This window comes from Bos taurus, chromosome 6 (genome assembly GCF_002263795.3).
Source record: "Bos taurus isolate L1 Dominette 01449 registration number 42190680 breed Hereford chromosome 6, ARS-UCD2.0, whole genome shotgun sequence".
NCBI classification, from domain to species: domain Eukaryota; kingdom Metazoa; phylum Chordata; class Mammalia; order Artiodactyla; family Bovidae; genus Bos; species Bos taurus.
In genome coordinates, this window is record NC_037333.1 from 4135230 (window position 1) to 4162186 (window position 26957).

Below are 26957 nucleotides of genomic sequence, written 5' to 3' on the forward strand. Positions count from 1 at the left end.
AGGTATATATGTACACATAGAGCCAATTCGCTTCATTGTACAGCAGAAACTAACACACCATTGTAAAGCAAATGTACTCCAATAAAAAATTTAAAAATGAAAACTTTGATCCATGAGAAACTCTGTAAAGGGGATAAATAACAGGGTACAAACAGAAGGAAAGATTTACAAGCCACTTATTTGACAAAGAATTAACATCTAGCACTCCAGTACTCTTGCCTAGAAAATTCCATGGATGGAGGAGCCTGGTGGGCTACAGCCCATGGGGTCGCAAAGAGTCGGACATGACTGAGTGACTTCACTTTACTTTCACTTTATACAAAGTAAAAGTAAACTTTCTAAACTTAACAGCAAATAGGCCAAACAGTTCAATTAGAAAATGGGTAAATATATTTTAAAAAAACATTTCACTGAAGAAGATACTGGGATGGCAAATAAACACATGAGAAGATATTCAATATTATTTGCTATTAGAGGAATGCAAATTAAGACTCAATGAGATATCACTGAACACTTATTAAAACAGCTAGAATAAAAGTAATGACAATACCAAGGATGTGGAGAAACTGAGATTCTATATGTAGATGGTGGAAAGTTAAAATGTACAACTATTCCAAAAAGTAGTTTGACAATTTCTTGTTGTTGCTCAGTCGCTTAGCTGTGTCCAACTTTGCAACCAGCGTGGGAAGGCTTGGACTTTGCAGCACACCAGGCTTCCCTGTCCATCACCAACTTCCAGAGCTTGCTCAAACTCATGCCCATCAAGTCAGTGATGCCATCCAACCATCTCATCCTCTGTCATCCCCCTCTCTTCCTGACTTCAATCTTTCCCAGCATCAAAGTTTTTTCCAATGAGTCAGTTCTTCGCATCAGGTGGCCCAAGTATTGGAGCTTCAGCTTTAGCATCAGTCCTTCCAATGAATATTCAGGACTGATTTCCTTTAGGATTGACTGGTTTGATCTCCTTGTTGTCCAAGGGAGTCCCAAGAGTCCCCCAGCACCACAGTTTGAAAGCATCATTTCCTTGGGGCTCAGCCTTTTTTATTGTCCAGCTTTCACATCTGTACATGACTGCTGGAAAAAACATAGCTTTGACTAGATGACCTTTGTTGGCAAGGTAATGTCTCTGCTTTTTAATATGCTGTCTAGGTTGGTCATAACTTTTCTTTCAAGGAGCAAGCATCTCAATTTCATGGCTGCAGGCACCATCCACAGTGATTATGGAGCCCAAGAAAATAAAGTCAGCTACTGTTTCCACTGTTCCCTATTTACAGTGGAGTGATGGGACCGGATGCCATGATCTTAGTTTTCTGAATGTTGAGTTTTAAGCCAACTTTTTCACTCTCCACTTTCACTTTCATCAAGAGGCTCATTAGTTCTTCTTCGTTTTTTTGCCATATGGGTGGTGTCATTTGCATATCTGAGGTTATTGATATTTCTTTCGGCAGTCTTGACTCCAGCTTGTGATTCATCCAGCCAGGCATTTCATATGATGTACTCACTTTCATGCATTGGAAAAGGAAATGGCAACCCACTCCAGTATTCTTGCCTGGAGAATCCCAGGGATGGCAGAGCCTGGTGGGCTGCCATCTAGGGGGTCGCACAGAGTTGGACATGACTGAGGTGACTTAGCAGCAGCAGCAGCAGCATATAAGTTAAATAAGCAGGATGATAATATACAGCCTTGATGTACTCCTTGGCAATTTCTTAAAAACCTAAATATACAAACCATAGACTGGACAAGCAAAGTGAAGAGAAGTGTTAGTGGCTCAGCTGTGTGTGACTCTGCAATCCCATGGACTGTAGCCAGCCAGGCTCCTCTGTCCATGGAATTCTCCAGGCCAAAATACTGGAGTGGGTGATTTTCCTGACCCAGGGATCAAACCTGGGTCTCCTGCATTGCATGCAAATTCTTTACCATTTGAGCCACCAGGAAAGCCCAGACTGGACAAGCAAACTTTTTGTCATTTCTCAGAGAAATGAAAACATTCATACAAAAATCTATACCTGGCTCTTCATAGCAGCTTTATTTGTAATAGCCCCAAACTGGAAACAACCAAAATATCTTATTATGGGTGACTGGTTAAACTGTGATATATCCTCAGCAGTAAAAATGCAACTACTGATACACCTAACAACTTGGATGAATTTTAAGAGCATTATGCTGAGTGGGGAAAAAAATCAGTATCAAAAGATTATATACTGTATGATTGTTTATACAACCTGCCAAAATTCAGAGCCGGATAATAATTAGTGATCAGCAGGGGTTAGAGGTAGGGGGAGTACTGGGTGTGACTCTAAAGGGATAGCTTTATGTAAATCTTTGTGGTGAGAGAAGAGTTTTCTATCTTGGTTTTGGTGGTGGTCACAGGCATCTACACTTGGTATAAAATGACATAGACCTACACACACAATATATCACACACATATCAAATTCCTGGTTTTGTATTGTACTATAGCTAAACAAGATGTAATCAATTGGAGAAACCAGGTGCAGGATACAGGAGACCTCTCTGTACTATCTGTGATTTCCTAGGAGCTGTATTTTTTAATACAGGAGAACAATTAAAAATAAATCTCATTTTGCCTTGGCTGGCTGTAGCCCTATTATCTCATAAGAGGAGAAACCGTGAGACTGTGGAAAACCACAGTACTCAGTTTTACACAGACGCAGGACCTGGGGCGCCAGACAGGATCTGCGCTCCAGAGACTGGGGAACAGTGAGGAGTTTGCCAGTCCCGCCGGGAGGGTGCGGAGGCGGGGTCCCCGAGCTGAAGCCGCGAGTGAGCAGCGAGCAGCCGAGCTCTCGCCCCGCCCTCCGCCGCTCCGGAGCCGGTGCGGCATCCTCACCGCGTGGCTTGGGAGCGAAAGGCGCGGGGACTGCCGCTCCGGCATTCCGGACGGCCACAGCGCCTGGTCTCAGACAAGAGGAGAACTTTGAACTAGGAACATTTTTGGTCAATAGGATAATCTCCCTCGCTTTGGCTCTCGATTATGAGTTAAAGCCCTGCACTGTTTTCCCTCCCCCGAACCTCCCGAGGTGCTGGCGGGAGCCCTCCCGCGCGCCGGAACGCAGAGCAGAAGCTGCCGAGGCTTCCAGGGGCGGCAGGCGGCCGCAGGGCCGGTCCTCCAGGAGCCCGCGCCCCGCTGCGCGGGAGTCCGCGCCCGGGAGGTGGATGGCGCTCGGGGCGCACGCAGCATGCAATCGCTCAACATCACTCCGGAGCAGTTCTCCCGGCTGCTGCGGGACCACAACCTGACGCGGGAGCAGTTCATCTCGCTCTACGGGCTGCGGCCGCTCGTCTACACCCCAGAGCTGCCCGGGCGCGCCAAGCTGGCCTTCGTGCTCACCGGCGTGCTCATCTTCGCCCTGGCACTCTTTGGCAACTCGTTGGTGGTCTACGTGGTGACCCGCAGCAAGACCATGCGCACTGTCACCAACATCTTCATCTGCTCCCTGGCGCTCAGCGACCTGCTCATCGCCTTCTTCTGCATCCCGGTCACTATGCTCCAGAACATCTCCAACAACTGGCTGGGGGGTGAGTTCGCGCCCTTTCCTTCTCCCCTAATCCCCAGCCTTCCAGGGAATCCCCCACCACAACACACACTCTGCGCTTTTGACTTTCTTACTTTTTTTTTTTTTTTCCCCCTCTACCAAATGAATCCAGCGCCCTTTCTCAGAACTTCCTTACCTGCTCTCACTTGGAGATTTGGAAATAAGTTTTTGCTGGTTTTGTTTCCGTTGCACCGTTTTTCTTCCTGTCGCTTAGAAACTCAAGTTAGGAAGCACTTAGAAGAGGCTCAGGACAGTGGGGTGGGAAGTCACATCAGTTATTTCAGCTTCCTTTTCCATAGTTCCCTGGGTGGGGAAGAGCCCCTGGAGAAGGGAATGGCAACCCACTTCAATATTCTTGCCTGGAGAATTCCATGGACAGAGAAGCCATGGGGTCTCAAAGAGTCGGACAGGACTGAGCGGCAAACACACACTTCCCATAATTATCAGAACTTTTTCCTATTTTTTGAATAAAAGTGAGATAATTTCAAATAATAAAAGCCTCAACATCTCATTCCTCTAATCTCCAGCCTCATTCCCCAGTTTGCTTATACAGATATTTGTAGTGCAAGTATATTTATGGACTTAAAACTTTAAAACAAACCTAATGCATTAGCAGGAAAAAAAAAAAAATCTAGTCCTCTTAAAAAAAAAAAAAGAAAAAAATATATAGACAGAGTCATATTTGGAGAAGGAATACAGAAAACATAGTCCCCCTGAAAGAGAAGAGATTAATTTCTCTTCCTTAGGAGAGCAGAAATGGAAGAGAACCATTTGGAACCATTGTTGAGAGTAGTATGTGGGGAAAAATAGACATCGAACTCCCCACAAATGATCCAGTCTTTCCAAAGACACATAGCTAGAGCATGTGTTTTGTAATCCTAAATAGTAATGGGTTGTATTCTTACCAATGGTTATGGAGTGCCCTAAGGAGAAAGCATTGGTTGTACCTGTATTTTCATGGGTGGCTGTACTCTTGTGACCACATCAAAATTCTTAGAAAGTGGTTGGAAATACAGGGAAAACAGAGAGAAGCTCTGCTGTTTCCACCTGTTCCTGAGCTAATCCCTTTTATTCTTATGGCGGGTGTTTATTTCATCCTATTATTACCAACTTGAGATCCTCAATTTAAGTCTCTGGTATTGTTTTTTTGTTTTTCATTAATTTGTACTGGATTTATTGTTAGTGGATCAGGATGCTAAAATCTTTGTTTCTCATCTCATCTATGTTGTATGTATTTCCCGAAACGCATCAAACACTAGAGTACACAGCATTGGCTTAAAAGTGAGACATAATGCAGTGTCATGCATTGATTTATGGATTACTGACTTTCTTATGCACTCTGATTTAAATCATTATACTTGGGTATTTTAAAATTGCCCATTGTAACTAACTCCACAGCATTAATGGAAAAACTTTTGACCATCACATATAGCTTTTTTTTTTTTTTTTTTTGAGAAAAAGGCACAGGAGTTTTCATTTCTAAATGTTTGTGAAGACAGATTTGTGAAGCATCTTTGTATTGCTGGATGATGATAGCAGCATTTATAAAGTTGAATGTAATTAAGCAAAGTGGGTTCTTACACTGGAAATCAAAAGACTTGGATTACTACTTTGGCATTAATTCAGGTTAATGCAACCTGTCTGGACCTGTTTTTCAATTAAGTACTAGGGATTCTAGAAGCTTGAAAGTGGAATGGGGCAAATCTTTAGCCCCTATCATTGGAGAATGATGCCTAGGGAAGAGTACCTGGTGGACCTTCCCTCCTGAGGATTTAGGTGGGCATTGCAAAGATTTTTTTGAACTTCCTGTTTTCCTAGTTCATGGTGAACATTTCACTTTAACTTCAAATGCTGAAAGAGCATACTACATTGCTTACATATATTTCAGAGTTAGTGTGAGGGTGAAGTGTATTATAAAAAGTGCTTTGAAAAAATTTATCATTCCATGAATATGTAAGGAATTAATTCTATGAAGAAGTGTTTAAAGATAATGTATGTTCATCTGGAACAAGATTTATAGAATAAGTGTTCTTATAAATTGAATAAGCATCACCAAAATTGAAGTTCAAGGGAAAAAAAAAGCTTGTAGGCCAACTATAGATAGTAGTACAAGGAGAATTAACTTGTACTTCACAGGATAGGATAATAATGGCAAAAGTCCCCTGATGAATTACAAAAAAAGAGTTAAAGGGAATGTAATCTAACAGTTGAAATCAGTTCACAGGTTTTTACTTTATAAAGCTATTGAGGATCTCCTTTGTTGGCAAAGCTTTTTACTATGAGAATACAAAAATGAATAAAGCCCATGTGTGGCTCTATGTGTCACTTTCATGCACTGGAGAAGGAAATGGCAACCCACTCCAGTGTTCTTGCCTGGAGAATCCCAGGGACGGGGGAGCCTGGTGGGCTGCCGTCTATGGGGTCGCACAGAGTCGGACACGACTGAAGCGACTTAGCAGCAGCAGTGGCTCTATGGGCGTCAGAGAATAGGAAATAACCTAAGCTGGGCAAAAGGTAAGTATGGTAAGAGAGAATTTATTTAGCCCTGCAGCATGGAAAAGTCAGGAAGGTTTCATCAAGGCAGGGATCTTGAAGGGTAATTCAGACTGTTTCCAGAAGAAAAAGAAGGATGGAGTCCATTTTAGGAACGGGGCTTCAAAGTGTGCAGAAAAGAAAGTGATGTAGTCCAAGAATACTATTTCAGTTCAGTTCAGTTCAGTCACTCAGTCGTGTCTGACTCTTTGGGACCCCATGAATCGCAGCATGCCAGGCCTCCCTGTCCATCACCAACTCCCTGAGTTCACTCAGACTCACGTCCATCGAGTCAATGATGCCATCCAGCCATCTCATCCTCTGTAGTCTGCTTCTCCTCCTGCCCCCAATCCCTCCCAGCATCAGAGTCTTTTCCAATGAGTCAGCTCTTCGCATGAGGTGGCCAAAGTTTCAGCTTTAGCATCATTCCTTCCAAAGAAATCCCAGGGCTGATCTCCTTCAGAATGGACTGGGTTGGATCTCCTTGCAGTCCAAGGGACTCTCAAGAGTCTTCTCCAACACCACAGTTCAAAACCATCAATTCTTTGGTGCTCAGCTTTCTTCACAATCCAACTCTGATATCCATATGTGACCACTGGAAAAACCATAGCCTTGACTAGATGGACCTTTGTTGGCAAAGTAATGTCTCTGCTTTTGAATATGCTATCTAGGTTGGTCATAACTTTCCTTCCAAGGAGTAAGCATCTTTTAATTTCATGGCTGCAATCACCATCTGCAGTGATTTTGGAACCCAAAAAGATAAAGTCTGACACTGTTTCCATTGTTTCCCCATCTATTTCCCATGAAGTGATGGGACCAGATGCCATGATCTTCATTTTCTGAATGTTGAGCTTTAAGCCAACTTTTTCACTCTCCTCTTTCACTTTCATCAAGAGGCTTTTGAGTTCCTCTTCACTTTCTGCCATAAGGCTGGTGTCATCTGCATATCTGAGGTTATTGATATTTCTCCCAGCAATCTTGATTCCAGCTTGTGCTTCTTCCAGCCCAGCGTTTCTCATGATGTACTCTGCATAGAAGTAAAATAAGCAGGATGACAATATACAGCCTTGACGTACTCCTTTTCCTATTTGGAACCAGTCTGCTGGTCCACGTGCAGTTCTAACTGTTGCTCCCTGACCTGCATATAGGTTTCAGTATGGAAAACTGCTAGACCATTCAGGTATGACCTAAATCAAATCCCTTATGACTATACAGTGGAAGTGAGAAATAGATTTAAGGGACTAGATCTGATAGATAGAGGACCTGATGAACTATGGACGGAGATTTGTGACATTGTACAGGAGACAGGGATCAGGGCCATCCCCATGGAAAAGAAATGCAAAAAAGCAAAATGGCTGTCTGAGGAGGCCTTACAAATAGCTGTGAAAAGAAGAGAAGCAAAAAGCAAAGGAGAAAAGGAAAGATATAAGCATCTGAATAGAGTTCCAAAGAATAGCAAGAAGAGATAAGAAAGCCTTCCTCAGAGATCAATGCAAAGAAACAGAGGAAAACAACAGAATGGGAAAGACTAGAGATCTCTTCAAGAAAATTAGAGATAGCAAGGGAACATTTCATGTAAAGATGGGCTCGATAAAGGACAGAAATGGTATGGAGCTAACAGAAGCCAAAGATATTAAGAAGAGGTGGCAAGAATACACAGAAGAACTGTACAAAAAAGATCTTCATGACCAAGATAATCACCATGGTATGATCACTCACCTAGAGCCAGACATCCTGGAATGTGAAGTCAAGTGGGCCTTCGAAAGCATCACTACGAACAAAGCTAGTGAAGGTGATGGAATTCCAATTGAGCTATTCCAAATCCTGAAAGATGATGCTGTGAAAGTGCTTCACTCAATATGCCAGCAAATTTGGAAAACTCAGCAGTGGCCACAGGACTGGAAAAGGTCAGTTTGCATTCCAATCCCAAAGAAAGGCAATGCCAAAGAATGCTCAAACTACTGCATAATTGCACTCATCTCACACACTGGTAAAGTAATGCTCAAAATTCTCCAAGTCTGGCTTCAGCAATACGTGAACCGTGAACTTCCAGATGTTCAAGCTGGTTTTAGAAAAGGCAGAGGAACCAGAGATCAAATTGCCAACATCTGCTGGATCATTGAAAAAGCAAGAGAGTTCCAGAAAAACATCTATTTCTGCTTTATTGACTATGCCAAAGCCTTTGACTGTGTGGATCACAATGAACTGTGGAAAATTCTGAAAGATGGGAATACCAAACCACCTGACATGCCTCTTGAGAATACTATTTAAGGAAGGCATTTCAGAGAATCTGGAAATACAGATTTTTATGCTGTTGACACTAATTCAGATTTGAAAAATAAAATGCAGTTGGATGAAAACAAACCTCTCTGTGGGTTTGGCCACATATCACCTGATGTGAAGAGCCGACTCATTGGAAAAGATCCTGATCCTGGGCAAGGTTGAGGGCAGGAGGAGAAGAGGGTGACAGAGGATAAGGTGGTTGGATGGCATCATGGACTCAATGGACATGAGTTTGAACAAACTCCGGATGATAGTGAAGGACAGTGAAGCCTGGCATGATGAAGTCCATGGGATTGCAAAAAGTCAGACACGACTGAGGGACTGAGTAACAACAACATGGGCCTCCAGTTTGTGACAAAGCCTCTCAGACATTTCTGAGAACAGAAGTGTTGGGAATGACTTGTGTTTCTTCTTTTAGTCTACTCTCTCCCTTGCTTGGGACCAAGACCACCTTCTGAGTTAAAGCCTATGCTTTGATAAGATCCTCAAGTGATTCACACACACACATCAAAGTTTGAGAGGTACCGCTTCAGGTAATGGTTGTCAGACCTGGCTGCACAGAGAATCTCCTGAGGGAGTGTGAAAGCTGAGCTGGGCCAGCTCCAGTCCACACTGGTTGCATCTGACGCTCTGGAGTACTGACTTAGAGCCACTGTGTGCATCTCTACCCACCTCCCTGCTGCAGGACATGATGTTGTTGCCTTGACACTGGTCATGGCAGGAGTATTTGAACCGTGGAAATTGTTAGCTATATATTTGTCCTTTAAAAAAACCCAGACACTTGTTTTGCACCATACCCCTGAGCAGAGGTATTGAGTTTCCTTTTGCCCAGTGATGGCACATCCATGACAGTAAGACAAAGTGTAGCCATAAACATTTAGTTTATTTATGAGATACAACTGATCCTCAGCATCTAAGTGTTGCCCAGCATTGTGGCAAAGCTGATGTACAATCCTGTTTATATACTGTGTCTTACCATCCTGATACCACTGTCTTTGACCTGTCGATTGACTTGTTCCCAGGCTACTCCGCAGAACGTCTTCCCACATGGAGTCAGGATACTCTTTCCCCCAAAATAATAAATGACATTTGCTCCTAACTTTTCTTTGATCACTATTACAAGGATGGGGTTTTGTTATTACCATAGTAATTAACAACAGTAGGGCCTTGAAAGTTCTGTCTCTCATCTACTCTGATTTATTTGATGAGACTCTAGCAGTAAGCTTGCCCACTCTGTTCTTGGGGCCAGAGAATTTACCCATCCTTATCTGTAGCCTACTCTTCTTCATTTTGTCTCTTTCCTCCTCCTCCTTTTATCTTTCTTTACAATATCTACATGTACCTCCACATTCACTGAGTGTGTTCAATTTTTTTTCCAGCTAAAATCAGTGTAATAAATTGGGCTTCTGAGTAATGCTCTGGGACACTTTGCTCTCCTTTCTAGCTTTCCCATAAACTTCTCTTTTCCTTCTACCTTTGTTTCCTTTATGTCTCTGTCTCTTTCTTTATGCTTTCCCTTTGAATGATTCTCATTTACCCTTATTTTTTTTGCATGTGTATCCACTGAAGCCTAGTATGCAGTCTTTTGTTTTTCCTCATTCATTTCTGCATTGAAGCTACAGCCAGGGCTCTTCCTTACTTTCCTGATGATTCTAAAATCAATATCTAATCATTATCTTAAGCCATAGTTCCTCACTCAATTTGAAGGCATTTACACATGAATATTCTTTGAGCCCCTTTTTGGGGAGAGGGGCAAGAATACTGGAGTGGGTTGCCAATACCTTCTCCAGGAGATCTTCCCGACCCAGAGATTGAACTCGGGTCTCCCACATTGTAGGCAGACGCTTAACCATCTGAGCCACCAGGGAAGTCAAGTCATCTATTTCTGCTTTATTGACTATGCCAAAGCCTGACTATGCCAAAGTCTTTGACTGTGGATTACAATAAACTATGGAAAATTCTGGAAGAGATGGGAATACCAGACCACCTGACCTGCCTCTTGAGAAACCTAATGCAGGTCAGGAAGCAACAGTTAGAACTGGACATGGACCAGCAGACTGGTTCCAAATAGGAAAAGGAGTACGTCAAGGCTGTATATTGTCATCCTGCTTATTTAACTTCTGTGCAGAGTACATCATGAGAAACGCTGGGCTGGAAGAAGCACAAGCTGGAATCAAGATTGCTGGGAGAAATATCAATAACCTCAGATATGCAGATGACACCACCCTTATGGCAGAAAGTAAAGAGGAACTAAAAAGCCTCTTGATGAAAGTGAAAGAGGAGAGTGAAAAAGTTGGCTTAAAGCTCAACATTCAGAAAACAAAGATCATCGCATCTGGTCCCATCACTTCATGGGAAATTGATGGGGAAACAGTGGAAACAGTGTCACCTTTTATTTTGGGGGGCTCCAAAATCACTGCAGATGGTGACTGCAGCCATGAAATTAAAAGACGCTTACTCCTTGGAAGGAAAGTTATGACCAACCTAGATAGCATATTCAAAAGCAGAGACATTACTTTGCCAACAAAGGTCCGTTTAGTCAAGGCTATGGTTTTTCCAGTGGTCACGTATGGATGTGAGAGTTGGACTGTGAAGAAAGCTGAGCGCCGAAGAATGATGCTTTTGAACTGTGGTGTTGGAGAAGACTCTTGAGAGTCCCTTGGACTGCAAGGAGATCCAACCAGTCCATCCTAAAGGAGATCAATCCTGGGTGTTCATTAGAAGGACTGATGCTAAAGCTGAAACTCCAATACTTTGGCCACCTCATGTAAAGAGTTGACTCATTGGAAAAGACTCTGATGCTGGGAGGGATTGGGGGCAGGAGGAGAAGGGGACAACAGAGGATGAGATGGCTGGATGGCATCACTGACTCGATGGACATGAATTTGAGTGAACTCTGGGAGATGGTGATGGATAGGGAGGCCTGGCGTGCTGCGATTCATGGGGTCGTAAAGAGTCAGACACGACTGAGCAACTGAACTGAACTGGACTGACACATGAATATCTTATCAGTTTCCAACATTCTCTCACCCTACTTTGTTCCTCTGCCCAGGGTCTAAGTTATTATTAATAGTACTATGAGTCATTCTTGTATTCCGCATTTCCTAGGTATCTGCTCTGTTTATTAGGATATCGTAGGTGTTGAGAAAGCTGTGCCCTGGTGGAATAGCCAGGTTTCAGTTAGAGCGAGAAGGGGAAGGAAGCATTCAAAGAAAAGATGGATAATACAGAGGATTTTGTTGATGTCAGGGTTCCAGTGTGCATAGTGTGAGAAAGCACAGTGGAAGTGTTGGGCAGCAGGGGCTTGAGTCAAGTTGGGGTGAGCCTGGATTGGGACCAGGAGCGAGGGATGGTCAAAGAGAATAGGCTTCACGGTGACTGAGGTACATGTGAACTTGAGGCCCAAGGGGTTATTTTATTTATTTGGCTGCACCATGCCTTAGTTGAGGCAGGCAGGATCTTTGATCTTTATTGGAGGTAGAAAGTCAGTTCTAATTCTAGGCTTCTTTATGGATCTCAGCATTAATAAGGTGACTGGGGAGTGTTTGGGGAGAGGGTGGAGTGGTCCCTTGTTGACAGGGCTCTGTGCCCACTTTAATCCTGCTGTGAGTGTAGTCACAGCCGGGGGCAAGGATGGTCTCCCCGGGTGTACAAAGAGCTCCCTGGCTCTCCCTGCAATCCTGCTTAGGGCAATGAAAAGAATTTTCTAATGGTTGTTGGAAAATTGAGTAAAAGCTCTTCTGAAAAAAGGAATTCCAAAAATATCCTAGGTGATGGCTGCATCAGTGAGGGAAGTGTATATCCTTGTCTACACTTGAGGACTTCCACCTTGGGTGATAAAATGTAAAGCATCAGAATGCCTCTTAGAGTAGTGGCTCTCAGTCTTGGAAAAATACAGGAAATCACCTGCAGTTTTGAAAATGATGCCTGATTCTTTTCCCCTAGAGATTCTGATTTAATTGAACCCTGAGTATCAATGTGATCCCTGGGTATCCGATTTTCAAGTTTCCTGATAGAAAATATTGTAATTTATAACCAAGGTTGAGAACCACTGATGTAGGATGAATGCACCAACACTTGGACTGTTATAAAGGTGAAAAGAAAGGATGTATGTAAAGTGCTTAAATAGCACAATACCAGTCACATGTACCAGTGTAATATATTGTAGCTATTATGTATTTTTAATAGCAGTTGCAGTCAGAATGCTCAGAAAATACAGAAGTAGGTTGCATAAAATTGAGTCCAACATGGAACTCTGAGGCAATTCTTTTATTGTACACAGCCAATTTCATCTATACTGATGCCCTTAACTTTTTTTGGAGTCTTTCCCAATGGATTTCAAAAAGTAAAAAATGATTAAAAAAAAAATGTTGGGATCTAAGTTATGCAAGGAAAGGTTAGAAGTTTTCTGTCATCTGGAGAATAGAACTCTAATACTAAACTAGCACATCCAAGCCATAGTGGCTGGTGGGGGTGGGTGACTTGTGACAGATGAGGTAAAACTCTCAAGCTTCATCAGAACAACTCCCTTCTTTCTTTTTAATAGATAGGGTTTTGCATAAGATTTCATATGAAAAAGAACAGTTTTACTGAAAGGAGGACCAGAGGGAGGAAGGGAGAAAAAGAAAGAGCCCTCACTGAACACAGTATGACAAATTTAGGTGAATTTTTAGAGATTTTGAGCTGATGAACTGTGAAGTGGGTTATTAAAAGAAGTTGTGAAAATTTTATTTGATGATAAGATCGTAATTCTTTGGGCCAGTTCAGAACAGAGAGATTAGACTGAACTTCTTCAGGTCTATATTATTGTTTTATTATTGATTGATTAGTGGTTAGAAATTATCACTTGTACTTATTATAATAATTTGTTCTAGAACAGCTCAGAAACTTCAGAGTCCCAGGGGAAATTTAAATATGGTGAAATTGATGTAAAATCAGCAGTATTATGGGCCTTTAAAAAATCTTTTCAGAGGGATGATGAAAGCTATTGATGAGGAATAGCCTCATTAAAGTATAAAAGAAATAAATCAAAAGGAGGCCCAACAGCAACAGCAGTTTGGAAATAAAATAAAAAATTGTGCCATGGGGCTGGCCTCTGGGTGATCTTCCCTGGAATCAATTATGTGCACACTCTGAGAAGGAAAGATGCCAGGGGTCAGAAAATCACTAAATTTTCTCAGACGGTGAGATTGGCAGTAACAGCAATGGGATTTGTATAAAATATTCTCTCTACTTAAGACAAAAACATTTTACAGTTAAAATAAGGAAAAGATTTAACAATCAGAAAGTTTGAAAAACTTTATTGTTCACATAGAATAAAAAGAATCTTCTTATAATTTGCTTTTCTGAAACATAAAAGCATGTTCAGCATGCTTTTTATGAAACAAGCTCAGCATGTTCTTTGACAAGTGGTTGGTTTATTAGGATTCTTGTTTGCAAGCAGAGAAACCCAATTTAAACTAAGAAAAGTGGGGAATATTCTTCACAGAACTGCAAATCTCGGGATTAGGATTAGCTTCAGGCACAGCTGGACCTAGGTCCTCCGACAATGGCTCCAGGGCATTGGCAGTCTCCGTCTGTGCCCAGCTTCACTTTCTTCTACACTGTGGTTTCATTCTTGGGATGTCTATTTTCAAGCATGTGTAAAATGGTCCTTGGAGTTATAGGCTTTCATTTTTTATACTCCCTATCTCAAGATAAATGAACAAAGTGTAGTACATATATATATAATGAGACAAATTCTGATAATAAGTATTATGCTAAGTGAAATAGGCCATATGCCAAAGATAAATCATATGGTTTCATTTATTTTTGCCTGGGCTTTCCAGGTGGCATTAGTGGTAAAGAACCCACCAGACGATGCAGGAGCTGCCAGTGCAGACCTGAGATATGGGTTCAATCCCTGGGCTGGGAAGATCCCCTGGAGAAAGAAATGGCAATCCACTCCAGCATGCTTGGCTGGAAAATTCCATGGACAGAGGAGCCTGGGGGGCTACAGTCTAAAGGATTGCAAAAAGTCAGACACTACTGAGCGACTGAAGCACTTTATTTGCCTATCTAGAATATGAAAATTCATACAGATAGAAAATAGATTAGACATTATTAGAGGCTGAAAGGAAAAGGAAAGAGAGTTATTGCTTAAAAGGTACAGGTTTCTGTTTGAGGGGATGAAAACGTTTTGGCAACAGTAGTGATGGTCACACAACATTGTGAGGTAATTAATGCCACTGAACTGTATACTTTAAAACTGTTAAAATTGCAAATTTTATGTTACAGATATTTTACCACAATAAAAAATTTTCAAAAAAAAAAATCCTATCTATATCAGAAGATGAGAAAGAATCCTTCCTGGTAACTGCAAAATACTCTGAGGACTTGAGGCAGCTTAGCATCATTCTCTTACCAATACAATCAATCATCATGGCCCATGCTTCAAAATCCTCTGCTCAAATATCAGTCACATACACATGCCACTGGGGAGAGGGAAGGACAGAAGGGCGGGGTCAGCCCTACCTGAATGACTTGGATTGAGTAGAACCACTGTGGGGAGCTGCAGGGACAGCTACACACTGGCATCCTGGCAACCTTGCACATAGGTCTGCACACAGGACACAAAGACAAGGCTTAATCTCCATCTGGGGCTTCCCCGGTGGCTCAGTGGTAAAGAATTCACCTGCAATGCAGGAGATGCGGAAGACATGGGTTCCATCCCTAGATTGGGAAGATCCTGTGTAGGAGGAAACAGCCACCCTTTCCAGTATTTTTGGCTTCCCTGATAGCTCAGTTGGTAAACAATCCACCACAATTCAGGAAACCCTGGTTCGATTCCTGGATTGGGAAGATTCAGTGGAGAAGGGATAGGCTACCCCCTCCAGTCCTCTTGGGTTTCCTTTGTGGCTCAGCTGGTAAAGAGTCCGCCTGCAATGCGAGACACCTTGGTTCAATCCCTGGGTTGGGAAGATCCCCTGGAGAAGGGAAAGGCTACCCACTCCAGTATTCTGGCCTGGAGAATTCCATGGACTGTATAAACCTATGGACAGAGGAGCCTGGCAGGCTACAGTCCATGGGGTTACAAAGAGCTGGACATGACTGAGCAACTGAGCACAGCACAGCAACCACCGTCTGACGTGAGTCTTGGCAGAATGCTGGGTGACATCTCTTGGGAAGGAGAAAAGCCTAGTAAGTAGCCGTGAGGTGGTTTCATTCCGTCTCATGGGAGACTGACTGTTTCTCATCCATCCCCCTAGTTTGGTTTTAGTTAAACTCTGGACTTCCTTCCATGTTCCCACTTAACGTTCAGCTACGGGCTTTTGTGGAAGTCTGTAAAAACTGTTTGGCTGTACTTTAAGTTGTGCTGGGGGCATCCTTCCCCGCAGAGCACCCGCTGTGTGTACCATTGGTCACTGGCCCTTCAGGTTTGAGGTCTTCCTGTGGGGCTAGAGACATAGGGGGCTGATGCCATGTTGACCTTGTGCTGTCGCTTGTTTCTGTGAATTGTCTGACAGAATCTTACTGACGGAATCTGTGAGTGTGACAAGCCAACCTAACAACTGTGGTGGGAATACGGGTGGATTCTTAGCCACCACACTGCTGCTTGGGAACTCTGGACTATTGACAGGATGTTGTCCTGAAGGAAGACGTGCGAGGCAGATAAACGCACTTGACAGGGTTGCCTACCTGTGTCTACTGGACTGAGTCCAGCTAATGGGAACTATGAGCTCCCGAACAGGAGGCCTCTGTCTTTAGTTTCTTTGATGCCCTCCCACAGGCATAAGCTCTGGAGTAGGTACTGTGGGAGCAAGCTCAATCAGAGTTGTGAATAGCCTCTCCTGCTTACCTCTTGGAGAAGGCGATGGCACCCCCACTCCAGTACTCTTGCCTGGAAAATCCCATGGACGGAGGAGCCCTGTAGGCTGCAGTCCATGGGGTCGCTCAGAGTCAGACAGGACTGAGCTACTTCACTTTCACTTTTCACCTTCATGCGTTGGAGAAGGAAATGGCAACCCACTCCAGTATTCTTGCCTGGAGAATCCCAGGGACAGGGGAGCCTGGTGGGCTGCCGTCTATGGGGTCGCACAGGGTTGGACACAACTGAAGCGACTTAGCAGCAGCAGCAGCTTATCTCTCACGTCTCTCTCTGCTGCCACCTGCTTACCTCTCATGTCTCTCTCCGCTGCTGCCTGCTTACCTCTCACGTCTCTCTCCGCTGCTGCCATCACATTCATGTGCTCCTTAATAGACCAGCCTCCATGCAGCTGCTCATCCCATCCCCCACCCCATACTGGAGCGATGCCTTCTCCTGCTAAGGAGTTTCTTACAAGACTGATTTGTTTAATTTTGGCTGCACTGTGTCTTCTTGGCGGCACATGGGCTAGCTTTATGTTTTGGAGCATGGGCTCTAGAGCACACAGGCTCAGTAGTTGTGGCACACAGGCTTAGTTGCTCCACAGTTTGTGGGATCTTAGTTCCTTGACGAGGGATCAAACCCACATCCCGTGCAATGGAAGGCAGATTCCCAATCACTGGACGACCAGGGAAGTCCTGCTAAGGAATTATTGAAAGGTCAGTGAACAGGTCTTCATCTTGGCCATTTCCCCCTCAGCCAGTGTCTCAAAAGGATTCAGCAGAAGCTAAACTTATCTCCTTCCCTGTCTTAAAGCTAAAGACTTCTAATGACTGGATTCTGAAGTACTCGAGGAAGTGTTTATTATATTTATCTATGCAAAACTAAATTTGTTGTTCTTTTGGCTGGGTTTCTGAGGAATACATTACCTTTCGTTCCAGAATAGTTGAACTTTGTTAAGGACTAATAGAAGTCTCCTTAAAAGATAACATGTTCTTGTATCCTGGGAGAAATAGATGAGATAGTTTGGTGCAGTGAAAATGAGCATGTAGTTTAGAGCCACGCTATCTTGTTTCTAATTCTGTTCCACTGTTTATCAGTTCCTGTATTAACTAGGTTATAAGTTGCATTTCTTTGCATTCTATTTCCTCCTATTAGTAGACCAAGTGAAAAAGTTAACAATGGATGATGCTACGCCACAATGGTCAGTGTGGCCCCCGAAACTACAACAAAGATGGAGTTTTTACATCATGCTATATTTTAACAAAAATATTAATGTATATCCAGTTCTTGTGATTTCCCATTGGATTTCAGTATGAAGCAGCTGCTGCTGCTGCTGCTAAGTCGTCTCAGTCGTGTCCGACTCTGTTTGACCCCATAGACAGCAGCCCACCAGGCACCCCTGTCCCTGGGATTCTCCAGGCAAGAACACTGGAGTGGGTTGCCATTTCCTTTTCCAACGCATGAAAGTGAAAAGTGAAAGTGAAGGCACTCAGCCGTGTCCGACTCCATGCAGCCCCACAGACGGCAGGCCACCAGGCTCCCCCGTCCATGGGATTTCCCAGGCAAGAGTACTGGAGTGGGGTGCCATTGCCTTCTCCATGAAGCAGCTAGTATTTACATATTTTCACCTATAAAACTTCAAAGTGCCTTTGAATACATTTATGAAGTGTTTACATTATTTTTAAAAACCTTTTCCTTATGAAATTGAGCTATTTAAAAATATTATAGATCGGCAAACACAGTGTTTAATGTTAGGAGATTTATTTAATTTCTGTTTGCGGTAGTTTCCTCGTCTATAGGCTTGGGAAAACCTAGGCCCACCTTACAGGGCTGCTGCAAGAATGAATGACCTCACGTTTAAAAACCTGGCACTTCCTGGTACCCGATGAGAGGAAGCAGGCTATTATTCAAAGTTGCAAACAAAAAATAAACACATAGATATATAGGAGAGAATAGTGGTTACCAAAGCGGAAGGGAGGAGGGTGAAGGGGTCAACTCTATGGCGGTGGGTGGAAACTAAGCTTTTGGTGGTGAGCACACTGTAGTGCTGGAGAAGGCAATGGCACCCCACTCCAGTACTCTTGCCTGGAAAATCCCATGGACGGAGGAGCCTGGTAGGCTGCAGTCCATGGGGTCGCTGAGGGTCGGACACGACTGAGCAACTTCACTTTCACTTTTCACTTTCATGCACTGGAGAAGGAAATGGCAACCCACTCCAGTATTCTTGCCTGGAGAATCCCAGGGACGGGGAGCCTGGTGGGCTGCCTTCTATGGGGTCGCATAGAGTCGGACATGACTGAAGTGACTTAGCAGCAGCAGCAGCACACTGTAGTGTGGATGTCCCAGGTGGTACGGTGGTAAGGAGTCCACCTGCCAGTGCAGGAGGCGCAAGAGACACGGTTTCAATCCCTGGGTCAGGAAGATTACCTGGAGAAGGAAGTGGCAACCCTCTCCAGTATTCTTGCCTGGAAAATTCCACAGACAGAGGAACCTGGCAGGCTACAGTCCATGGGGTTGCAAAGAGTCAGACACGACTGAGCGACTGAGCGCAACACCACACAGACACTGTAGTGTATACAGAAGTCAAAATATAGTGTACACATGAAATTTATATAATGATATAAGCCAATGTCTTCAATAAATTCTTTAAAATGTTAGGTGCATTTGTGTGTAGAATGGTTTTATAATTAATAAGGGTGATAGAATTAAAACACTGTATGTACCATGTTACTAATATCTCAGATACATATGATAATGTATTTATATAAAACAACTACAAATAATCTGGCCCATTGATGTTTTTGTTATTAAAATCTTGAAAATATTCACTTCCACATGCAGACTATTATAAAAATTCAAAATAATCATTTGTATTCAGAAAATAAAAGACTGCTTGATTTCTTTTGTCTCAGAAGCAATAATATTTAATATATCCCTAGAGGAGAATTAAGTGGTAAAAAACTTGTTGGGGCTGATACAGATTTTTGTAATTCCTTGCAAGGCTCATGCCTCTTTCCAGGCCACTCCGGGCTGCAGGCATAGTGTTGCCATGCCCGTGTCAGTGCCAAGCTGTCCCACTGAATCGTGCCCCATCTTATAATGCAGAGTCTTAAGGTCCCTCAACTCCTCTGTGCCACCCTTCCCATCCCACCCCAACTGAACCTCCCTTGATTATGAATATGTGCTGCCAGTTACCTTGTGAACATCCCTGCTGCCCAGCTGATGGCATGAAAAGGTGCATCAGGCACCTCAACTTGACAGGAACATGACCAGAGTCATGGCCGTGGTGAAGCAATGACGTCAGTTTCATGACTGCTGTCCTTTACTCTCTCTTGCTGGCATGTGAGATTTGCTGGGATCTGGCCAATTCTGGGGCTTCCCAGGTAACACTAGTGGTAAAGAACCCACCTGCCAATGCAGAAGATGTAAGAGATGCAGGTTTAATCCCTGGGTCAGGAAAATCCCCTGGAGGAGGGCATGGCAACCCACTCCAGTATTCTTGCCTAGAGCATCCCATGGACAGAGAAGCCTGGCGGGCTACAGTCCCTAGGGTCGCAAAGAGTCGGACACGAGTGAAGCAACTTAACACAGGCAATTCTGGATGCTAGAATCTCATCGGCTCTGTAGAGAAGAGAGAATATTACTGAAATGAATACCAGACTCTTAATATAGAGTTTTCTATGTGGCAAGTCTATTATTATTCCCATTTTACATGGGAGAAAATGAAGGGACAAAGAGATGGTGCTATGTATCAGTTATCTGTTCTGCATAACTACTCACACTGGTAGATTAACAAACACTCTGTTTATTTGCTCATGATTCAGTGGGTTGGTAGTTTTAGCCTGGCTCAGCTGGGCAGTTTTTTACTAGTCTCACCTGGACTTTCCAGGTAGCACTAGTGGTAAATAATCCTCCTGCCAATGCAGGAAATGCAAGAGACTTGGGTTTGATCCCTGGGTGGGGAAGATCCCCTGGAATAGGAAATGACAACCCACTCCATTATTCTGGCCTGGGAAATCCCATGGACAGAGGAGTCTGGTGGGCTACAGTCCATGGGGTCATAGTGTCAGATATGACTGAGTGACTGAGCACACAGCACACACCTGGGGTCACTCATAAGACTCCAGTCCTCTGGTAGCCTAATGGAGGCTCACTGTTTAGATGGCCTCAGTGGAGACAGGTCATCTCTAGCCATGCAGTTTCCTTATCCATTAGGATAACCCAGCATTCCTTGTGCAGAAGCATCACGTTTTAGGAGAGTGAGAGCAGAAGATTGAAGACTCCTCGAGACTAGGACTGGAAGTTGTGCAGATGTCACTTCTATGATAAAGCAAGTCACAGCACCAGCCTAGATTCAAAGAATGGAGAAATAGAGATCTCTCGGCTTGATGAGGGAAGTGGCATAGTCACATTGCTAATGGTGGGTGCAGGGAGTTGCAGAGAGTCATGGAAGAAATCTGTAGCCTTTTTTTTTTTTTTTTTTTTACAATTTGTCATCATCACATTAAATAAATTGCTCAAACTCATATAGGTAGGAATTGATGGTTCCAGGATCTGAAGGTATCTGCTTCAGTGTTGAGGTTTTAACATAGTGGCTATACTGGAAAGAGGCACAGTTTCTACAATGCATTATTCTTCACCATCTACTTCTGCACCATTTGCCTATGGTATTGGCCTACACAGTTTGACCCCTAGATGTCAGATACTGTTTTGGGACCTGGAGGACACATTTCTTGAAATGAAAAAATTGCCATCATCTTTTCCTCAGAAACCTTGATGAGAAGTTGTTGTTCAGTTGCTCAGTCATGTCCCACTCTTTGTGACTCCATGGACTGCAGCATGCCAGGCTTCCCTGTCCCTTTACCATCTCCTGGAGCTTGCTCAAACTCATTTTCATGAAAACTCATGCTCAAACTCCTGCAAAATGACTCTCAATAGCTCTTCCCACCAGTCCACTAATGATTGGACTACTAATACACACACAGAGTCCATACTGATTGAGATACAGAAGGAACTGTGAGGTTAATCTACAGATGAAACCCCATGTTTGGCTTTTTAAAACTTTCCCTTTGCTGTAATATCTACAGATAATAACTTCTTTTTATGAGGAGGAATTTTATTGGATCAAACTGTAGTCTTAGTATCAATATGAAACTGATCCAAGCAGGGATTGTCTTAAATGGACTCTGAGAAAGAAATAGTAGTAAATTCATTTTAAGAGAACAGTTTTACTTTCTTTACAAGAACAGTGTTGGAGGCTTAGAAATTAGCACTGATCTCGCGCTTAAAGCAAAGTAAGTGAGACTTAATGAAATAAAATAACACTTTGAGTAAGATGTAGATCCTGTTGAAAATTTCACATTACCTATAAATAGAATCATTAGGTTTAAAATGTAGATCTTCACACTGTGTCTTCAGGATGCTAAAACAGCCGGTAGATTCAGCCAGCACATTATTCAAATTAGATTTTCAGTGTTGGAGAAATAACATATCTAACTTTATGACTTTGAAGACACACTTTATTTGTGTATATCTATCTATCTATCTATCTACATATATATGGGCTTCCCAGGTGGCGCTAGTGGTCAAGAACCCACCTGCCAAAGCAAGAGACATAAGAGACACAGGTTCAATACCTGAATTGGGAAGATCCTCTGGAGGAGGGCATGGCCACCCACTATGCCTAGAGAATCCCATGGACAGAGGAGCCTGGTATGGGCTACAGTCCATAGGGTCACAAAGAGTCAGACATGACTGAAACGACTTATCAAGCAAGCATACATACATGCGTGTGTGTGTGTGTGTGTGTGTGTGTATTTGGTGTCTTTCACTAGAATGGGCTCCCCTGGTGGCTCAGACAGTGAGGAATCCACCTACAATGCAGGAGACCTAGGTTCGATCCCTGGATCCAGAAGATCCCCTGGAGAAGGGCATGACAAACCACTCCAGTATTCTTTCCTAGAGAATTCTGTGCACAGTGGAACCTGGCAGGCTACAGTCCATGGGGTCACAAAGAGTCAGACACTACTGAGCGACTAATGCTTTCACTAGAATGTAAGTTCCATAAGGTCAAAGATTTCATCTGTCTTGTTTATCCAGCACTTAGTTTGTTGCCTAGCAATAGAAAGTTCTTGATATCATGTAAGAGGTTATCAATAAATATTTTTAATGAATTAATGTATATAATCTTATCTATCATTGCACTGATGTTTGAGGCTTTTAAGGAATAAGTTGTATTTACTTTTGTGATGTGCAAAAGAATAAGATTGCATTGACTTTTGCTTTTTTGGTCACAATGAGCAAAGATTCAGTTTACCTCAAATAATTGGAGTTTCGGTGAGGCTGTTTTTCAGCAATAAAGGAAAAGGGCTTCTGTGTTTAATTTAAGGATGGTGAGAAGTAGATCTCATGGAAACTGAAGTGGGACTGAAAGAGGCAGCTGTGTGGGACACACCATGAGAAGTCATGAATCTCCAGAGCTTAGCCACAAATGTGACTTTGCTTCCCTTCAGCAATTGAAAGGCCTGCTGTTTAAATCTGATTGCTTTTTACTACCACAGTGTTTAATCTTTGGTTTATTAAGTCTTTCTACTGTCTCATATCTTCTGCCTTCTGCTTTACTCTTGGTAGCCTGAATAAATCCTAGTGTTATAGGTAGCCCAGGCTAGGTACAGCATCACATTCTAAGAAACATAGTCCAGTAACCAACACTCACGTAAAATAATTTAAAATTTTACTTCAAAAAAATTTTAAGGTTTTAGCTCACTTTTCACAAGGTTATTTCTTAAAACCTCTTTCTTCTCTTCCACTCAGGTGTTTTCTGTCACAATTTGTCATGTCCCACAAGACTCTTCTCAACTTGCAAGTCTCAGGTGTCTTTTCAGGCCATCTGTACTGCAGACACAATGTTGCCATATTGTATTAATGCAAAGCCCTCCCACTGACTCTTGCCCTCCCCCTTGGTAATCCTGGACCTCTAGACTCCTCAACTCCTTTGTGCTACACTCCCCATCCTTCCCCAAGAGAAGCTCCCTTGACTACGTTCCAGTTATCTTGAGTATATTCCAGTTACCATGAGTATGTTCCACTTTTACTGTGGACATCCTTGCTCTTTAGGTCCTTTCCTTTATCCAGCCAACCTGGTCAGTCTTTTCTCTTTTTTTCTTTCTTCTTCTTCTGCTGCTGCTGCTAAGTCACTTCAGTCGTGTCCAATTCTGTGTGACCCCATAGACGGCAGCCCACCAGGCTTCCCCGTCCCTGGGATTCTCCAAGCAAGAACACTGGAGTGGATTGCCATTTCCTTCTCCAATGCATGAAAGTGAAAAGTGAAAGGGAAGTCGCTCAGTCATGTCCGACTCTTCGTGACCCCATGGACTGTAGCCCATCAGGCTCCTCCATCCATGGGATTTGCCAGGCAAGAGTACTGGAGTGGGGTGCCATCGCCTTCTCTGCTGTTCTCCTATTCCTGTTTTTTTTTTCCTTCTCTCTCTCCACCTGTTCCCTTTCCTCTGTCCCTTTCCTTCTCCCATTTCCTCTCTCTCTCCTTTAAATCTCAGTCTTATTCATGCAAATACCCTATCCTAATATCTACCCCCCCAACTTATCCCACACAATTTGGTTAATAAAATGGCCCCTAGAGGGAAATATCTAGCAAATATTTTCCTTAGTTAAGAAGTGAAGTGTTGAGGAGAGAACAAAGCTAGGAAAACTCATCCTATTCTATTTATTCATCCTTCAGATCAGATCAGATCAGATCAGTCGCTCAGTCGTGTCCGACTCTTTGCGACCCCATGAATCGCCGGTTTTCTATTTCCTCAAAATCCTGTGGTCTCCACCCTTGCTTATGTCTCTTCTGTGTATCCTCTAGCTTCATTTGACACTGTATCTTTATTTAATTTATTAGGTCTTAGCCCAAAGCGAAGCTTTGATTTGGGGCATAATATGCTTTGACTTTGGCCTTGACTTTGACTTTGGGCCCAATATCCAGTCAGCAAAGGGCTGTGGGAGAAGGGGCAAGGTCATGAGACCCACACAGAGCATCTCCTTCAGCAGACTTGGAGAGAAAAGGCAGTGCCGTTGTGTGGCAAGATTGACACATGAAGCAGGATGTAGTTTGGGCTCCTTCCTTGGGAAATTCCTGGAGGCTACAGAATACACTAGGCTTGTGTGGACTTCAAAGAGGTTAATTGACTAATTGTTTCCTTTAAATTTATCTATGAAATTCTCAAGTCTTTGGAAGAACTGTTCTCTCTGTGATAATTTGCAGAGTTATTTCAATAATTATGATGGGAATTTCATGTCAGATAAGTATAAACCTTAGTGAGTTATCTAAATTGGATTTGTTTTTTATCCTTGACAGACTTCACTTTAAATAGTCTTTATTGTAGTAAACATTCCAGAGAAAGACTTTCTCTTTAGTTAAAGCACCTCTATATATAGTCCCCATTTTTTCTCTCCTTGGAAAAAGGTATATAGCAAAAGCAAAACAAAACAAAAAGGCTTTAATCAAGGAAAGGAACTGGGGGAAAACTACACCTGCATTTTTCTGTTATTGTCAAAAACTCTTGACTTATAGATGTTAGTGACACATGGGAAGCTGACTCTATGAGACTGGGATTTGATTATCTTCCATTAAAAACTTAAAGGAAATCTAACAGAAAAAAAAAAAAGTTAAGTTAGAGGAATATGAGCCACAATAGTATAGTGAGCTGTTTGGGTTCCATGTGACTTTTATATATCTTTTCAAGATGTTTCAGTTCTAGGTAGTAGCAATGTAGAGAATTGATGACAACTGAAGTTCCTGATGTCAATGAAAAATGCTGCTTCACTGGTAACTGGAAGATATCTTATTCTGGGAAGAATACTACTGGTTCCCTTTAATTTGGAATCCTGTGGAGGGAGGAAGGGCTGCTGTTTGCCTGAAACAGTTCCTCCAGCACAAGTCATTAGGTCAAGTGGTCATAGGACCCGCTTATGGCCCAGTTACCTTGGTAACACAAATATTTGAAATGGTAATAATGCTGCCTAGGATCAAAAGAGAACGTCTTCAGTAAACTGTGTACTTTTCGTGAATGCTTCATACATGATGATCCCATAGTCTTACAAAAACTATTGTATTAGAAACTCTAGTATTTCAGGTCAGTAATGCCAATGTGAGGCTTTTGTAGATGTAATTTTGTTTCTCAAACTTGCCACTTTTAAAATGTAGACATTAAATATAGATGTCTGCAAAAAAATAATAAAAATTGTGTGCTTTTCTTGCTATTTGGGCTTAAATAATGCTTTTCTTGCTTGTTGAGCTTAAAGCTCAACATTCAGAAAACTAAGATCATGGCATCTGATCCCATCACTTCATGGCAAATAGATGGGGAAACAGTGGAAATAGTGTCAGACTTTATTTTGGGGGGCTCCAAAACCACTGCAGATTGTGACTGCAGGAAATTAAAAGACTGTTACTCCTTGGAAGAAAAGTTATGACCAAACTTGATGGCATATTAAAAGCAGAGACATTACTTTGCCAACAAAGGTCCATCTAGTCAAGGCTATGCTTTTTCCAGTAGTCATATATGGATGTGAGAGTTGGACCATAAGGAAAGCTGAGTGCTGAAGGATTGAGGCTTTTGAACTGTGGTGTTGGAGAAGACTCTTGAGAGTCTCTTGGACTGCAAGGAGATCCAGCCAGTCCATCCTAAAGGAAATTAGTCCTGAATATTCATTGGAAGGACTGATGGTGAAGCTGAAGCTCCAATACTTTGGATACCTGATGTGAAGACCCAATTCATTTGAAAAGACCCTGATGCTGGGAAAGATTGAGGGCAGGAGAAGGGGATGACAGAATGAGATGGTTGGATGGCATCACCAACTCAGTGGACATGAGTCTGGGTAAACTCCGGGAGTTGGTGATGGACAGGGAGGCCTGGTGTGCTGCAGTCCATGGGGTCACAAAGAGTTGGACATGACTGAGTTACTGAACTGAACTGAACTTTCTTTTTAGAGTCTGGGCAGTAGACCTGTAGCATTGTATCACTTGGAACCTTGTTAGAAATTCAGTCTCAGATTCTGTTCCAGACCTAGTGAATCACAATGTGCATTTTAACAAGAACCAAATTCACAAGGAAGTTTGAGACCCATAGGTCTCAAATACACTATTGATCTCTAATACACCATTGATCTCTAATGCACCATTCCTGTGTTCCACTTTGGGACAGATTATTTTCCCTGATGGTAATAGGCCACCACTAAGCCCAAAATCACTGCAGATGGTGACTGCAGCCATGAAATTAAAAGACGCTTACCCCTTGGAAGGAAAGTTATGTCCAACCTAGATAGCATATTGAAAAGCAGAGACGTTACTTTGCCAACAAAGGTCCGTTTAGTCAAGGCTATGGTTTTTCCAGTGGTCATGTATGGATGTGAGAGTTGGACTGTGAAGAAGGCTGAGCACCGAAGAATTGATGCTTTTGAACTGTGGTGTTGGAGAAGACTCTTGAGAGTCCCTTGGACTGCAAGGAGATCCAACCAGTCCATTCTGAAGGAGATCAGCCCTGGGATTTCTTTGGAAGGAATGATGCTAAAGCTGAAACTTCAGTACTTTGGCCACCTCATGCGAAGAGTTGACTCATTGGAAAAGACTCTGATGCTGGGAGGGATTAGAGGCAGGAGGAGAAGGGGACGACAGAGGATGAGATGGCTGGATGGCATCACTGAGTCGATGGACGTGGGTCTGAGTGAACTCCAGGA

General features: G+C 42.9%; 1 protein-coding gene across 1 annotated transcript in view; it reads left to right on the plus strand.

The window, feature by feature from the left end:
* Positions 1–2841: 2841 nt before the first annotated feature.
* Positions 2842–26957, plus strand: part of QRFPR (pyroglutamylated RFamide peptide receptor) — a 60170-nt gene continuing 36054 nt past the window's right edge. Inside the window, exon 1 of the mRNA NM_001192681.1 lies at positions 2842–3539. Within this exon, the coding sequence (NP_001179610.1) occupies positions 3200–3539 (340 nt within the window). The 5' untranslated portion in view covers positions 2842–3199. The remainder of the gene's footprint in view (positions 3540–26957) is intronic.